The sequence below is a fragment of the Lepisosteus oculatus genome, chromosome 6 (genome assembly GCF_040954835.1).
Source record: "Lepisosteus oculatus isolate fLepOcu1 chromosome 6, fLepOcu1.hap2, whole genome shotgun sequence".
Lineage (NCBI taxonomy): Eukaryota > Metazoa > Chordata > Actinopteri > Semionotiformes > Lepisosteidae > Lepisosteus > Lepisosteus oculatus.
In genome coordinates, this window is record NC_090701.1 from 10,447,847 (window position 1) to 10,465,326 (window position 17,480).

General features: G+C 39.4%; 1 protein-coding gene across 2 annotated transcripts in view; it reads right to left on the reverse strand.

Moving 5' to 3' along the window:
* retreg1 (reticulophagy regulator 1) overlaps nt 1-17,480 on the reverse strand; it is a 32,246-nt gene that overhangs the window by 8,836 nt on the left and 5,930 nt on the right. For both annotated transcript variants that reach the window (XR_011189853.1, XM_006634523.3), the window contains exons 4-8: nt 4,615-4,738; nt 3,708-3,792; nt 2,381-2,503; nt 1,016-1,080; nt 69-195 (exon numbers count right to left, since the gene is read on the reverse strand). Coding sequence is in view for 1 of the 2 variants with exons in the window: in XM_006634523.3 (XP_006634586.2) it covers nt 69-195; nt 1,016-1,080; nt 2,381-2,503; nt 3,708-3,792; nt 4,615-4,738 (524 nt within the window). In the remaining variant the exon portion in view is untranslated. The remainder of the gene's footprint in view (nt 1-68; nt 196-1,015; nt 1,081-2,380; nt 2,504-3,707; nt 3,793-4,614; nt 4,739-17,480) is intronic.

Sequence of the window (17,480 nt, forward strand, 5' to 3'; positions counted from 1 at the left end):
TAAAGAACACACCTCTGATTCAGTGTGGCAAAGGGTGAGCAAAAAGGTGTGTGTGAGACGTAGCCTACCATCCGAGGTCTCGGTTTGTGGAGTGTGCCCCTCCGAGAGGTTGAACGTTCCGTTGTCGGTCCAGGACACCTCGGAGGCCTCCGTATCGGATATGGAGAGCTCTTTGCACATGGTTGAAGAATCCAGCTAAGAGGAAAGGAAAATGAGTTCCGGCAAAAACCAGAAGCAAAACAAAAGTTGCTCTTCTGTTGGGTATGCAGAACACCGTAACAACACAGTCAATTCGATGTAACACTGTCTCATATAATCTAATTGTAATTGGTAAAAGAACAGATCAGGTAAACCCCCCACAAAAAAACGACAGTCCTTCTTTTTCATTCAGGTATTTCCACTTGGCGAACAACTGCAGATAACAGCATTATAAATGAAGGAAATAGTGCCAACATTAGAATTCAAGGTTTTCTATTTAAAGATTATTTAAAAATACATTAGCTAAAAGTGCATACTAGGTACTTGGTATTCAATATTGTTACCAGATAGTTAAAAAGACTCACAGGTGAAACCATGAAGAATTAAATCTATGATCTGATTCACTCTTGTCATCTAATATGCCACTACTGGATACATTGACAGCTCTTCTACGATATTACTTTGTATGCCTTGGCCATTTCCATCTCCGCATTTCCAATACTTCTATAAAAGTGGTTTACATGTCTAAGATCCTACAAAACACCAGCTCACAGAATACACAAAGTCAAATGAAAGCTGAACCCAGTGGGCCACACATCTTATATATCCAACAGCATCAACACAAACAAACTGCAACAAAAAACAAAGTACCCTCCTGGCGTAACCATGTCCTTTTTATACAGGCGTTTGGATAAGTCTATCAAACTAAATTAACACATTAATCAGGAGGGTGAAAAAAGGAAAAAAAATAATGAAATTCTACCTATGGGCTATGTATACAGGTAAACAACTCTAAAGCAAAAACAACAGAACAAACCTTTGGGAATAGCGCGGATAACTCGGCTTCACTGTTTTCTTCTCCGCGCTTGTCATTTCTTTTTTCTGAAATACAAATGACACACCAAGTTACGTTGTCGTGCATTCTCACAACATCCAGGTACAGTCACAGCCTGCCAGTACGCAGTTTCTGCCGTACAGCCCAGGGGTTGGAGATCTCATTAGAGAACGTTGTATGTTAACATTTATTGCAGTTCTATTTTAGATACAGTTCTTTCTTATGTAATCTCTATGTCTTTGCTTTGGGTGTATTTCTGGATATCCTGGGTGGCAAGTTGGCTCAGCAGTTAAGAGTCCTTACCTCCCGGCGGTAGAGTGGTTTGATTTTGGGGTGGGCTGCCTGTCTGTATTGAGTTTTCATATTCTCCCTGTGTTCTCCGCAGTTCTCCCCAAACTGGGGCTTCCTTCCATCTTATAAAGACTTGTTGAAAAGTTCAATGGCTGCTCTAAATTGCCTTATTTATCTAATAGGAATAGATAGACCAGCTGCTGCTACAGTATGTCTGACAACTAAAACTGTAGATGTTTGTTTCCAGACTTCTGCATTGTATGACTAAAATCTAATTCTGTATGCAGCAAAAATTCACTTTAGCCTCCTAAAAGTATCATTTTAATTATGATTATAGATGAATATGAGAGTACATTTAGTACTTTGGATAGGAATTCTGATTTTTTTAAGCCTTTGCATTTACATGACATAGCCCACTTCCAGTCACTGTCCTTTGTGTTGAGTACCGAGAAGTTGGCTCGTGCCATTGTCTTGTATACAACTGATTATTATAAATCAGGTGGGGAGCTGCGTCAGCATGCGTAGGCTGCAAAGGAACAAGTAATAGGTTTATTCCATGCTAAAAAAAAAGAAAGAAAACACAACGTTTCGGCTGTGGAGCCTTCTTTGGGTGAGTCCCGCAGATGATCTAATTCTTGTTAATGCCTAAACTTTTAAGAACTTGAGAAGAAAGAAAAGCCCAATGACTAATTAAGCCTTGAGCCTTTTGAAATTACTGGCCTATGATATCCCAAATACTTTGGATTCGTTTTGTCTTAAAAATAAAATATCTTCTCCCGAGCTGCAGCTGTTTAGGTAAACTGCAGCTCTGGTAATTTGGTGAAATGTGAAAGGCAAAAGTTCTCTGCAACGCGGAATTTTACCATTATTGTGGTAGCTGGAAGGTGAATAATGTTATGTAACATTTCTCAGAAATTTAATCTAAAAGATCTTTATAGGTCTGGGAAACTATAGTGTTTTCCATTTGTTTTCCATAAAAAATAATCAGTACACAGATAGAGTCGCAGAAATCAGACCTCTGGGAAACAGGAATAACACAGCAAAGCAAATCCTCACCATGGTTCTCTTTCATCTTCTGAAGGAAACCTCCAACTCCAAAATCCAGCTTCTGCAGAACTGGTTCAATCCACTGGCCAAACTCATGAGACGACAGGAGAGGCCATAGGAACACGCACAACACTGGGTAGGAGACCGAAAATAAAATCAACTGAGCAAGAGACACTGAATTCACACAGAAATGTCCAAATCTGCCCAATTCAGGGGCCAACGAGAAGGGACAGGAAGTACAAAAAACGGTGGGTTTGGAATGAACTTAATGTTCTGCCAGTCTTTTAAAAACAACAGTTTTAAATCATGAAGGCCATACCATGTAATACTGCGTCCGTTTCCATTTATAGTCAGGTAATCTCCTGCAACAGCTGCATTTGGGCAGTATCAGGAATAGAAAATGAATGCCCAAGAGCCAGTATGTTCACCTGGCAAAGCTGTTCACCATTAATCTTGATTTGTGAGGTCTGGCCTTCTGCCGTCTTCCAACTCATTCGACAAAAACAATGGTATGTGAGATGTTTTTAGCAATACGATTACCTGAGCTCTCGGAAGGCTTATTCTGTGGATGACTCAGAAAAAGATCCAATAGCCCAGAGTTAACTACTTATACTCCCCAGATTAACTATTCAGTAATGGTGTCACGAGTCCAAATTTACAATGATAAATATACTGCTCTGGATGGAAGTAAGGAAGCATTTCCAGTCCTGTCACATTTTGAGTTATTACAAATCATACACCTTTTTGTCTGTAAAATATTTAACCGATCTAAATATTTTTTATCTGTTAGTTTCCAACTAACAGTCGATCAGAGTAAAAAATAAACCGTCACGCCCTGTTTTATCTTAAATTAGGGATCCATAAAAGACCTGAAACTATTTTAAATAACTAGTTTATGTAACTATAAAGGTTTTAAATTGTGCCACTATTTTATCAATTCATTCCCACCTCTCCTCAAAGCCTGCAGGGAATGTTCATGACCTTAAATATGCAAGTGGATCTCTTCAGTTTAACTTTGCTCTGACGTCACCCGAGCAGGAAGCAAGCTCGCTGAGAAATTAATTCTCCCCTCAGTCCTCCTGCTTTTTTACAGACTCAGATCCAAGACTCCCTGCAGCTCCCCTTAACTGGAATTTCTACCTTTATAGCAATGTGCTCTTTGCTTGACACTTGAAGAGGAGAAAAGATTAAGGAACTCCGGTCCATTAAAACAGTCCCACAACACAGCAAAGGGACAAAAACAAAATTGTTGATTGATTCCATGGCTCATTTTTTGGCACAATTTGTACTCAACATATGGGCTTGTCTTGGGCTGAAAAGAAGCAAATGTACTAACCTATAAAATAGGAGATGACAACTCCTGGAATGTAACGTCCAAGGACAGCCAGAAATGTGCACAAGCCACAGATGAGAAGGCAAAACTGAAACAGAAAAGGGCTGTTGTAAACAATGTCTGCCATATTATATTGTATTTGCTTTTTAGTGCAACGTGTCCCTTGAAATGCTGCTTTATGCAATCACAGTACAAGAGAAGAGCAATCACAGTACAAACTCTAGAAAAGCAAATCATAATTGCATTCTGACTGAAGACTGCCATTTATTTATTAACAGGGTGAGATACACAAGACTGAAATCGATATCACTTATTTGTCCTCACAGGTTATGTCCAAAGCTAAAAATAGCCATAAAATTATTTCTGGAGGAAAAAAAGCACAATTTCCAACAGCCCTCTGCAACTAAGTTGACAGGCCTGACACAGCTACTGTACCCTTAAGTGTTCAATTAAAGTTAAAACCATCTTTGAGTAACACTATGAACTTAACTACCATTTAATTACAGTAACAAGCAGTATTCTCACAGAGTTAGTGTTAAAGTTTAGGCCCTGAATAAGCACTGTGTATTATATTATACACCTTCCTGTACATCACAGTACATATTACAAAGGCAATTCAAAGCTGGTTCTTGGTCTATACTGTTGTCTGTCATTCAAGATAGCTTTCATCGATACTTACGTTCTAAAACTACTTCAGTAACTATTTCAGTGAAGCTTGTATGAGTCAATTTGTCAGAATTAAGGCCTTTAACACTTTAATACTAGTGAACGTTAAATTCCTCTTTGTTTGAGGAATTTAAGTACAATTGTTACATGAGTTAGCCAGCACTGAGCACAGCCATTTTTTTTTTCCTACACACTCTGTCATTTCACACTTACAGGAAACAGACAGGGAGTTGAGCGGTCTTACCTTGCCAGGATTCTGCTGTTTGAAGGATGACATTTCTTGCAGGAACAAGCTGTAGCTCATCCAGCACTCGGTGAGCTGGCCTGCCTCAGGCCTGCTCTCCTGCTTGGGGTCAATTACTTCCCAGCTGGAGACATACGGAGAAACAGACCAATGAAAGAAAGAAACACAGGGCACGGCCTTCCACTTTAAGGAGACTCTTCACACCTTCTTCTCTAACCTCATATGTGCGTCACACCATCTCCAAGAGACGCCACTACTGGATATTTCCCCACACTTGTTTCTGATTAAATTACTCTCCGGCTTTCTATCTCGCCATACCAGCAACCAGGGTTGGCGAGGAGAGGTGACTGGGCAGAATGTGAGGACGCATGTAAACAGAGCAGTGCACTTCAACAGCAGAGCTCAGAGGGCTCCACTAGTTTTCTCTTCTGCCTGATAAGCATCTTCTAGGTTTTTTTCATAAACCTGTGACTGACCGTGTGTTGCTCATTAACAGGGGATCCGTTATCAAAACAGGGGGCCACAGTGTCGCAGTAACAATAATTTCATATCGATTATCACTTTTTAAATTCATATACGGTGAATTGAGTGTAGTGGGAAACATGATTATACTTCTAAGGCACTCTGTTTGCTGTGACAGACGTTAGGGTTGCTGTGGAGTGAATAACAAAGAACAAAAGAAAGAGGCTTTTTTATTTTGAATGCGAGCTGAGCTCAAGAGGTTACCAAAAATCATTCTTGAGGCCGAGGTCACCAACCTATCAGTCAGGAGTGACTTGCTGCCATTCGCCAACACATAGCTAACACTCTTTTTTTTAACAAATCAGTTTAAACCTAATCAACACTTCAATCCAATAATCCGTCTATCCAGGTTCATCCAATTTGGCGTCGCAGGGCAGGCAACAGCAACAGCACTAGACAGGTCACACCCCAGACGGGACACCAGTCGGCCGCAGGGCACACACAGACGCAGACACCTTCACTCTCACTCCAGCGGCAACTTTCCCAGAAACAACTGAGCCTACCAGTATGTCTTTGGATTGTGGGAGGGAACACGAGTTCCTTGTAGGCAGCATCCCAGGCCCAGAATTGAATCCAGGGCCCCAGCACTAAGAGGAAGTAATGTCAACCACCGTCCCACTGTGCCACCCCTAATTTCAATCATTCCTTTCCAAAATAAACCTACTTGGGCTAACCACTGCTTTATAAAATCAAGATATTTTCTTTTTCAAAATAAAACAAGAACAAAACTACTGCATTGAAAGACCAAAATCCTAGATAACAATTATTAAATGAGACGCTGTATAGGGAAGAGAAATGCTGTACAGGGTGGATGTATAGGGAAAATGAATAGGTTGAATAGGGTGTATAGGGGGAATGTATAGGGAAAATGCATCATAGTGCTTCCTTTGTCAAAAGCACCACTATGAGCCCCATGGTTTGGATGTCACAGATTGAAACCCAAATGGTGCCATCTGCCAACTGTGGCAGGAAAAAATATCAGAGAACTGCAGAGATCAGCTGTCATCTGGGAAATCGGCCCATCTGGTGAATTACTTTCTAAGCAATATTGTGCCCTGTCACAGTGGCTTCACTGTGGTATTCTGGAGGTATTGTCATCCTCCAATTGGCAGCACACTCTCTGAGCCGCATTCCAGAATCCAATTGTCCAAGAATCCAAAAATCCAAATGTGATCTTGGACTGTTTTGCATCAGTGTGGGCTGCAGTGATGAGGATGGGTAAAAACTGGAAGTTAATTAGCAGGATATCAAATACGTTCTTCTTTATCTGAACCTTATCCCAGCTATTCATAAAGCAGATTAATAAGAGCCCCGCCATTCCTTAAGTCCAGTACTTCTCATATAAACATGAGGAAAATAAGCAAACCCCACACAGAAAGGTACTTCTGTATGGAATTGAGCAAAACAGAATGCAATGACACAATGAAACCTAGTGAAAGAAAATGAACTGCAATTACTAAATCAATGCATCTTTTGTAGAGCATTTGTCATCAAAATGGAACAAAATAATTTGCAATCAGAGAGTTAGGACAGCAACCCTACATGTCAAAATTCACACCACTTAATACTTCATGCTGATCTTGTGTTAATTTGAATTTTGCTGGTTCAGAAGGTATTAATTAACAGCCCACAGAAGTAACTCTAATCTCCAGCGCATTAGTTACGAATACATGAAAAAGGATCCTTATAATGGGCAGCTGTTCATTGGTGATAAAAGTAATTTCTTCCTCAGGTTACCAAGAGATAACTAACTCACTTACTAGACCTCCGGAGTTTTAGAGTCTTAAAAGTCTCAAGCTGTTATCAAATCACAAAGGAGATAAAAAGTGGTACAGTCTACTGTACTTCAAAATCCAAAAAGTAGCTTAACACCAAGAATATGATGACTTTTGTTAACATACCAAGTTCAGATGTTCAGTTCTGAACTTGGAAGTTTGTGAGCTTGTAGTATGTAGTCTTGAACAAATTAAATGGGCTATTTTAAAATACCAACCAGTTGCAAATCAAATAACAAAGAAAACAAAATACCTAATTGGCCTTCAAAGGCATTTCATCTCTCCTTTCCAAAAGCTTGGCAATGGACAGTATGGTGTCGCAAGCAGAGAGACTCCTGGAATGTCCTATTGGAATGTCTTCCAGCGTGCTGCTTGGCGATACACTGAGATGAAATGAAGGAAGCTATTACAGCCCCTGGCCTTGAACAAATCATCACCCCTGCAGCTGTTGAACACCAGGTGCTTAATCTAATCTCAGCCACAAACTGGGGCCTGGCTGGGCACTCTCCAGCTCTTTCTTCAGACATGACTCGTGACAGCCTCCTCTGTGCAGCACGGCCAGAGAGCGCGTCTCCTGATGCCAACTTCTGTCCCTCCTGACCACCCGAGATTCTCAGAAAGGTCAGCCTGCGGTCTGTCATCACTTTCCAAACACTTGCTCACGTGAGAGAGGCCAGGGAACACATCTATGTGTACGTGTGGGGGGATAATGTGAGACTCTAGATTTCCTAGAGAGAAGTGCACCGTCGTGAGGTTTCACTGTGGGAGCATGTGAAGCTGTCCTACTCTCATCAGGAGTGTAAACAAACAAAAGTCGGTTTAAAAAAAATATGTTGATGAATGAACCAGCAAAATGCATGAAACAAATGGAAGAAAGCTCCAAAATATCAAATACTTTAGTTTTCCTTAATAACATTAGAGAGATTACAAACAAAACACTGAGCCCGTCTGGGCTGTTTGGTTCATAGGAGCTTATTGATCCAAGTACTTCATCCAGCCATTTTTGGAGAAGGCCAAAGAATCAGATTCAAACACATAACTGGGTTGCTTGATCCATACTCCCACAACTCTCTGGGTAAAGACGTGCCTCCTGTTCTTGGTTTTTAATGCATGTTCATGTAGTGTCCGTTTGTGTCCTCTGCTGTGTGCTTTACTGTTCATGCTCAAAAAGTCCACCGGGTAAGGTTTGTCAATACCTTTCAGGATCTTGAATACTTGCATCAGGTCCCCTTGTGGTTTTCTAGTTTAATGTAGAATCAGTCAAAGAGAATTTCACATTTTGCTTAAGCTATTTAGCCAGTCCTGTGATCAACTATTTGCATCACATTCACCTCAATGGAAAAAAAAAACTTTTCATACAAACTATTTGAAGATCATGAACTGTGACAAAAAAGGAAGTTTAAATAGGCAACTCCATCCTGTATGATCAGTGACACTTTAGAGAAAGTGAGCATCACTGAGATGGAGCCGAGTCCTGCTTGTAAAATACTGAAAACATGGTATCTCTGGGGGCCCCCTAGATTTCTTCTGGATGGGGAGATCCAGACTTCCTGTCCATGCACACTAACAGACACTCTGTAGGAGCACTGAGCACAGTGGTGGCTCTTCAGAGTTGTGTTGAACTCGGCTGTCAACATCCTAACTATGGGGGGCTTGAAATGTGTCTTAAGAATGCCTGCAGACTCACAGCAAACAAGTGGTGTGTCTATGGAAAGATAAGGCTCTATACCAATGGCCCTAACTGATTTTATCATCTGTAAATAATCTTCATTTAGAAACTTCTCTTAAGCCCTCAGTCATTGCTAAATAGCAACGTTTTAACACCAGACATTCACTTAGAGGTGAAGAAAACTCTAAATTGCTGCAAAAATAATAAAAAAACATATGGTTGATGTTCATCTTCAGTGAAGACTGAAAATACAAATATAAATACAATATATTTTCTAATGGGATATCTCTGTTTAACAAAATATGTCTACTGTTGAGGCTACGTGCAAATAATCATAGATTATTTCAGATTGCCTCACAATGGTATGATCTCCAACATTTTTTCCCCCATTGAGGAGCAAAGACACTGATCGTTTTAATCAAAGGTTCAATTACTCAGAAGGCAAACAATTCCAAGGCGTTTTCTCCCTTCTTACATTGCAATGAGCCATCTCTCATATCAGAAAAATAGGCCTTCCCAAGAGTGGACTGCCTGCAGTCCAAATCTACTTATTATTCCTTGGAGGAATAGTACAACACATTTGACCTGTGAAGAAGCCCCACCGCCCAAGTTCAAATATAACACAAAACTATGTCAAGAATGGGCTCACATCTTCAGTGCATCAGTCGTGTGTTAAAAGAAGAAAAACGTGTTCATGTTATGAGTATGGCTGGACGTTAATTGGTTTTCTGTGATTGAGGAAGCTGGAGAAACAGTTCTCTGAGGATCCTGTGACAGCCGAACACATGACACTTCTGTTGTCTGCCCAGTATTTAAATTACCCGTGCCAAGAAGACAGTGATAACGTGAGAGGACACGTACTGACAAGTACAGTTTCCATTACTCTGTAACACAAGCACACAAAAGACAACAGAAGCAAACAAAATACAACCTAGATAGATTCACAAAATTAAAAGAAAATTAAAAAAAATTACCCAGGATTCCGCACAGACCAGAGGGATTAGTACAATATACAGTGCATTACTGTTGCCCCGACTAGCTCAGTTGGTAGAGCATGAGACTCATAAGCTCAGGCTAGTGGTTGTGTGTCCCATGTCAGGCGCAAGGTTCTCCAATAACCCATACTGGGCAGCAGCAGTATGGGGCGGCGTTGGCGGTGGAGGGTTACATATCTATGACAACGACAACAAAACTTGCACTATCTGCGGGGAAGAAAGACCTGGCGATCTACTTCCGTATCCTCCCATGAAAACTATATGTATTGTGACGATGGAACTATCCATAGGGTCGCGATGAGTCGATATCGCCTCGACGGCACTCAACCACCAACACAGCGCATTACCAATTATACAATTAAACGTCAGAATGGCATAACATGAATGGGGCAGCAATGTAGAGTAATGGACTTTGTAATCACAACTGGAAGATTATGGGTTCAAATCCCGGGTTGGGCCCCGATATTGGCAAAATTGGGGAAGCTGTTCGACCCATGAACAAAACACTATGTTCGCAGCTGTATAAATAGGTACAAATGTAAGTCGCTTTATATAAATTTAACTAAATAATACAGTTTCAAGAGCATTTAGGGAACTACATTTTACTCATGAGTAAAGCTGCTGCTTTCATGACACCATTGCCACAATACAGGTTCTAAATCTCGAGACATTGTATTCAAGAAATTGGTAAACTGTCATGCAGGGTACAATGCGATACAGGGAATACACATTAATTCTGAAGAACCTCTCTGTCACTATGACAAACCCAACCAAATGCACTTCATTCATTCACTTCAACAAAGATTACACCTAAAACAACCCATTAAAAAACCCTATGATGTTTGACAAGTTAAGTACTCACTATATAGAAACTATATACAAGTAACCTTGTACTGGTCTTAACTGAACATATGTGACAGCTGAAGCACTGTTTTACTTTGCCTAGTTTACAAGCTTAAGTTTCGTCTATGTCAACTTAAAAAACAATCTGCAAAATCAGACTAATATGTCCACTTCTAAGTTCATATATGAACTTGACATACAGCATGTCTACAGTATATTCATACATTACCATATATCTTTTTCTATCTAACGATGTTCCAATCAGGTAAATTATTATGCAGAAGGCTAGGTCTCAGCACAGACACTCTTTCATCAATAAGAAAGACTACTCAGGTGTGCTGAAAAATGCGTTACCTCAGTTCCACTCCTCTGTCTTCTTGAGGCATCTCACAGGCTTAAAAGATCTTGAAATGCAGCTCAGGGCTTAGGCTGTTATAGCAAATTTCCTTTCAAAACGTATACCAGGCACACTGTAGATATGTTTGATCCTTCCTATTAGAAATTCTGTGCTGTACAGTGAGCTGGAGCTTGTGTTTATCTTCAATGAACCTCAAGCACAGCTATTACGTTTGACTTGGTCTATAAATAAATTGGTCACACAACATTCCAAATGCGCTGATGAGGCTGACAGGATAAGAAACAGTTCTTTCCACACTAAAGTGTTTCTTTCAGTGGTTGTCTGATATTGATGATACAATACACACTCATGCTTTCTTGGAGGGTAAAAAAGGCAGAACAAGTTTTTTTTATCTGAACAGCAAGTATTTTTAAACAGACAGAAATCAAAAGTTGTTAAGCCATGTACTGATACATGAAGCTGCAGCACAAACCAAAATATTTCACTTTCCATCCACGTATGTCTTAAACAGTATGATAAACAAGAGAGAACACATCTAAAATTAGAATCCTAAAGAACATACTAATAAATACACAATGACCTGGAGTGTTAAATATTAACTCCTCAGAGCTAGACTTCAGCATTTCTGTAACCAAAAACAAAGCTGTGTGTAGTTTAGAGGCTTGTTTTTAGTTTCTTCATTTTAACAAAAGGAATTTGTAGAAGTGAATTGTAGAAACTGGAAAAACGATTTCCCACTCTCATTGCTCAGTATTTTAAAAAATCAAAAATACATCTGTAAAATGTATACAGTTAGCTTTGCTTATACAAATCTCAAAGGTGGCACAGCGATGCAGTTGTTAACTTTGCTGCCTTAAAGCACCGGGGCTCTGGGTTACTATCTGTGTGGAGTTTGTATGCTCTCCCCAGGTTTGCGTTGGTTTCCTCCAGCAACGCCGGTTTCCTCCCAGGATCCCAAAAATAAATTCGGGTAGATTTATTGGCTTCTGGGAAACTTGGTGCCGGTGTGAGTGTGTGTGCCCTACAATTGACTGGCGTCCTGTCCAGGGTGTACCCTGCCTCGTGCCTGTTGGTTCCTGGGATAGGCTCTGGCTCTCCCTCTGGCTTGGAGAATGTAGTGAGAAAGTGGGTGAATGGATCATGCTCCGTCTACCTAATCTGGCGGAAAATACACCCAGGCCCCTTTTTTCACCTCACTGTGGTCATAGACTTTAATATTCTTCACTTCACACATTCCCTTTTTTCTATCTGCAATGTGGACAAACCTTCTCTAGCGCGATAGATTCTATGAGAACATGAGGATATTACCACCCTGAAAAAAGCTTAAAACCACCACACGGGATGAATCTCCTCGTGTATCAGTGTCACGCCAGACTCGAGCGAGAAAATACCTGTTGCTCTTTCTTCAACTGAAGAAGATGATACAATAAAGCAAGAAACACTAATGGAGGCTTACAACAGCCCCCCCAAAAAAAGACATGTCAGGTATGTCAGGGACAGAAAACGCCAATTGCACTGCAAAATGTGGTAAGAGAGAAATAAAGTCGTTTTTAGACTAAAGTTTTAAAATACTAGTCATTTAATTGGTCTACAACAAACCAACTTTCCATCCCGTATTTAACTCTGAAGCCCAGAGATTGAGCTCTGTAGTGCAGACAGCAGAGTTTCAGACGGTGACTGGCACATCCCAGGCTGCCGAGGATGGGTGAACAGTGACTGCTGACGGGCCGTCTGAACACCTCCAGTCAGTGCTCCGCTTTCAAGAGAAAGGGAGTGGCAAGCCAAGCCCTTTAGGCGAAACAGCCCCTTGACTGTTCCAAACTAGGAGGCGATGAAACGATTCAAGTTGAAATTCAAGCTCCGAAATTTCAGAGAAAGAAATGCCAAGTCTGTGTGTTCACGCTAGAACTCTATACTGCCAGTTTGCGAATCAATTGAAACTGCTATTCCACACACAGGTCACCTCTGCCCCTTTTCAGCTGAAACAGACTTTTCACCAGGCATATTACTCACTCTAATTAATTATTAATAATGTATCATTTGTATTATACACTAAACCTATGCACATATCTACAGTATACCTATGCACATTTTGCACATATTTGATTGTTTTACGGTGACTATAAGCATATTTATAAGCATACACACACCTAACTCTCTATATTTATTTTATATTTATTTTGTATTGCTGTACTTATTTAAATTTTTCATCTATTCTGATGTCCGTTTTTGCTTGTCTTGGGCTGGGCTGCTGTAACACCTCAATTTCCCTTCAATAAAGATCAATAAAGTCTTATTCATACAGTATATCTATCCATCTAAAGCTATCTAAAGCTTTATACTTGTGTCCAGAAAACATTTGTTATTTTTGGACATTTCTGGAATCAGAGCAAAAACTTCCACTAATATCTGCAGAATTTGTATGAAAGGACATAAAGACCAAAGACTGATAATTGTTGTTGTCAGTAACATCATTAATTAAAGCAGCTCTAAAAATGCTGCATGTCTAATTCGAATATCCGTTAGAAAAACATTTTGGCAGAAAGTAGAAGATCATACAGTATCACTATGCTAAATGAATAAATAAAAGGTGTAATTATTAATAGCATTTAAGAAATATAGCTTTCAAAATGAATTTAATGTTGCTGTTCATTTCAGATTTTGCATCAGAGTAATTTTAGTGATGCAACTGAAAACCTTTATTTCTATTCCTGTAAACACCTTATAACTTCTATGTTTTAAATGTGATGCATAAATTCACATTGCAAGTTAAGGTACACATCTTACATACTGGCTCAAACAAGGAGGTATCTGTTTTTTTAATTATTTACATATCCTAAGATAAGAGTTATTATTAGTCACTCTTCCCATTCTGTGGACACAGGGATCCAGTGTCTTCAACAGACACACCCACTGTCCAATCCGTGGCCTTGTACTGAGACACACCCCCAGCTGGTCTCTGTCTCTATCACTCAAAGTGCTGCTGAAGAAAACTCTCCAGTAAAGAGCTGTGTCATTGCCCTGAAAGAGCTCATGACACACTGGCAGCAGACAGGCAGTCAATGGACAGGCTCTGGGAGTGGTTGTGCCGTGTTTCACAAGACATTTCATAACAGAGCCTGCTTCTAACCCACAACAAACACAAACAAACATCGTGTGGTGAGAGACATGATTCCAAATCCCAGAGCTGTCTGCCCATCATCAGGGTAGGCCCCTCGTCACTGGATAAGGCAAGCTAGCATCAGAAACTTGAAGGGGTTTAATCCCAAGTATTATAGCTAGCCTAACCATTCAGGAATACTATATACTTCATCATATCTCTCCCTATCTGTGTGTCTGTGTGTCTCATGGAGAGCAAGCTGGGGTATGCGAAAAGATAATTCCTAATGCAAGAAATTGTAAAGGGTTAATAAAGTAATGTTATTATTATTATTATTATTATTATTATTATTATTATTATTATTATTATTATATCAGCAGAGATGGAAAAAAAATTGACAGTTAAAATTACAGTCTCATAAAACAAATTCTTGACCCTTACATATTGCTTTCACAGTTTAAATATCAGCAGTAATAGTAACATAACAACAAAATCTAACAATTCATTAACTACCTAAATAGCAATAGCTCTAACTAACAATATCACCTCTGGGCTCGCTCTCATTACGGTAATGGATTCAGAATTATTACTAGTTCCTATAAACAATCATAAAACTCACAACTGCTAAAATGAAACAAGAGAGTGCTCTACTTGATACCTTTGTCTTCTCCGGTTAGGTTTATGTTTCCAAATCCCTGGTTCACATTGGACTAAGGCCAGGAATGTAATACTATCTCAAGGCCCCGCAGAACCTTCCCCTGTTTGTATTTTGTCAGCATGCTCAAAAGAGTTCTGGCTGTCAGGAAACAAGTTCTCTTATTGAGCAAGATTGAAGGCAAGACCAGGATATTACTTGGCAAAGACGTCCAGAATGGAGAAACGTGTGGAAACATCACAACAGCTAAATTGCACAACTCCCATTTGTGTTACATGCTGAACTGTCTTTCACACAGGACTCTGGCAGTGAAGCAACTACTGTACAGAGCTGTTGCAGAGACTCCTACAAATAAAAACATTAAGTGTTCAATGTCCAACACTAAGCTTCTTAAAAAGGAGAAAAAAAGCTCTTTTAATTTCATACGGATAGCCACAGAGTATGGAGCTCGTAGAACAGCGCAAGAGCTGGATTACATTTGGCCTCTGTCTCACTGTGAATGTTCTTACACTAAATTAATGAGGCCGTATAAAAGCTGCACAGCAAGAATCCCTCTTTGGGACAAAGTACAAGACAGAATGTAGTGCAGCACTTTGTAATGTTAGCACACATTCTTACGCCACTGGTTTTAAACTATGTAACCAGAAATATACTGTTACATTTCACAATTCCCTATTTTGCCCTAGCACAGGCATCTATGAGGTACTGTGAAGATGGAATATTTCCAGCTCAAATGAAGTAGAAGCCACCACATGTTTGTTTTTTCATGGGAGTAGGTATGACGAGAACTATTTCATCCAACCAGGTAATGATCCATCTCGAACGTCACCATTAATTCAAAGGGCCTGTTTATTGTTTTGTTCCATTTCACTTCCATTTTCAACAGTTTATAAAACCTAAAAAAAATACTGTACTAATCCAGGAATCCAGTTTAATAGATTTTAAATAAAGAATGCTACCTTTTAAAAATGAGGTAAATGAAAAAATTACCATACCTTCACTCATAAAATGAATTATCTTATAACAAGTTATATAGAACTTGTTTTCTTATAAAAGTTTATATATAGTCATATAATATCTTATAAAAGTGTGCAGTGCTTCACAATTTTTTTTCTGTGGGAGCAACATGATTTGTTTGCCTGGCTGTTAAATTAGAATACTTTTAAGTAGAACAAGAATAAATCAGACAAAGATGTACCCGTCATATAAGTGAATACATTTCCAGCCACAGTGACTGGTATTCCAAATATAGACAACATTTTCCAAATACACAGGATGAAATACCAGTGTCTGCCTCTAGAGAGCAGCATTGAAATGCATGTTCATTCTTAAACAGTCATAACAAAAACAAAGAGATTCTCCCGAATTCCTGTTCCAGGTTATCCTTCCTTTCAGTCGGGCTTTAATGGGCTTAGTTTTTCCAGCTTGAAGGTCTTCTTACAGAGTATAAGAATCACAGTGAGAAAACTTCAGTTTTGACAATGCACCTTTTTTAGTGCCAATTTGCTAAAACAAAGTTAAACTCTTGCATAAAAAAACAGATAATGTTTGAGTGGGGGCAAGGTGGCATGAACTTGATGCTTCATGGCTCTGAGGTCCGGGGTTCAACTCTGTTGTTCCTTCCGTGTGGAGTTTACATGTTCTCTCCCCACATCTGTGTGGATTTGCTCTGGTTTTCTCCCATGTCCCAAATGCAAGCAGGTGAGGTTTATTTCTCTCTCTGATTTTTCCCTGTCCCCTGCATCCAGGTTATAGTCCCACCCTACAGCCATGTGCTTCCTGACAGGCTCTTTGTGGCTGTGACCCGTGTGGCAAAGAATAATCAGCTTTCAGAATCGGGATGGATGAGATATGGAATTGAATGTGAAAAATAAGAATAAAGAGGTAGAAGATGGAACTCAATGCCTTGTAGCATAACTAATACCTGCTTTCAAACGCCTTTCAAAAAAGGAGTTCTGAATATTATAAATAAACTGATAATACACCTTATTTACATAGAGTGGCTTAGAGTGTTAGTGTTAGCCCCTACTGGATGATTGCATTAAGTTAAAAACGTACAGTAGATCTGAGATTGTTTGCAATACAGACCTTGCAAACCAACGTTGCATACTTCCTGAAAGTCCTGACTGGTAAGGTGGAGGGAGGAATGTTAAAGGGAACTACTGGTTATATAAAGCACTGATGTGGTAAGTATGAAGATAAGGAGTCTATTTAAGTAGGTTTCATGAGCTATTGCATTATCGGAAGCTTTAATTTTGTATCCTTCATTTCCAGTATTCTTTTAACAGTGTATGTCCTTTTTAGACTGTTTCATCACTATACCATTTAGGTTCGGCAATCATGTTAAAAAACTCATTTGATAAAATAAGGACTTAAAAACATTTTTTAAAGTTTTAGAGACCAGCACTGGTAAATTTGCAGCTATTCCATTATTTCCATTATTCCATGGATTTTACTATTCCCTGAAGCATTTTGCTGTAATACTCAGAAAACACTGGGATTATTCCTTGGAAGTACCTGACATACAGTATTTTGCAGTAATAGGGAATAATTGCAATAAACTACCATCCCTTTTGTCAGAGTATTGCACAAGAATGACTGAAAATAATGAAAAGCTACACAATTTATATTTAAAATATGTAAAACAATGCCTTAACAATTAACAGAACCATTTCGGAAGATTTCACTCCCAAACATTAATTGCTCCAGTTACACTGTATCAAAACGAAACTCACTTTTTTTTTTACACAAAAAGTCTCAGTCTATATTGCTTCTATTTGTATGATATATGATTGACATCTTCACTCTTTTAGTATTCCTTTCTGGACAAGAAGGGCCGTTTCTGTTCCGGAGATAAAAAAAGCTTTGAAAACCCCCAGTAAATATGGGGGGTTTGCCCTCATCTATTTGATCGGTACAGTACTTTCACATATCTTATAACAGCTTTGA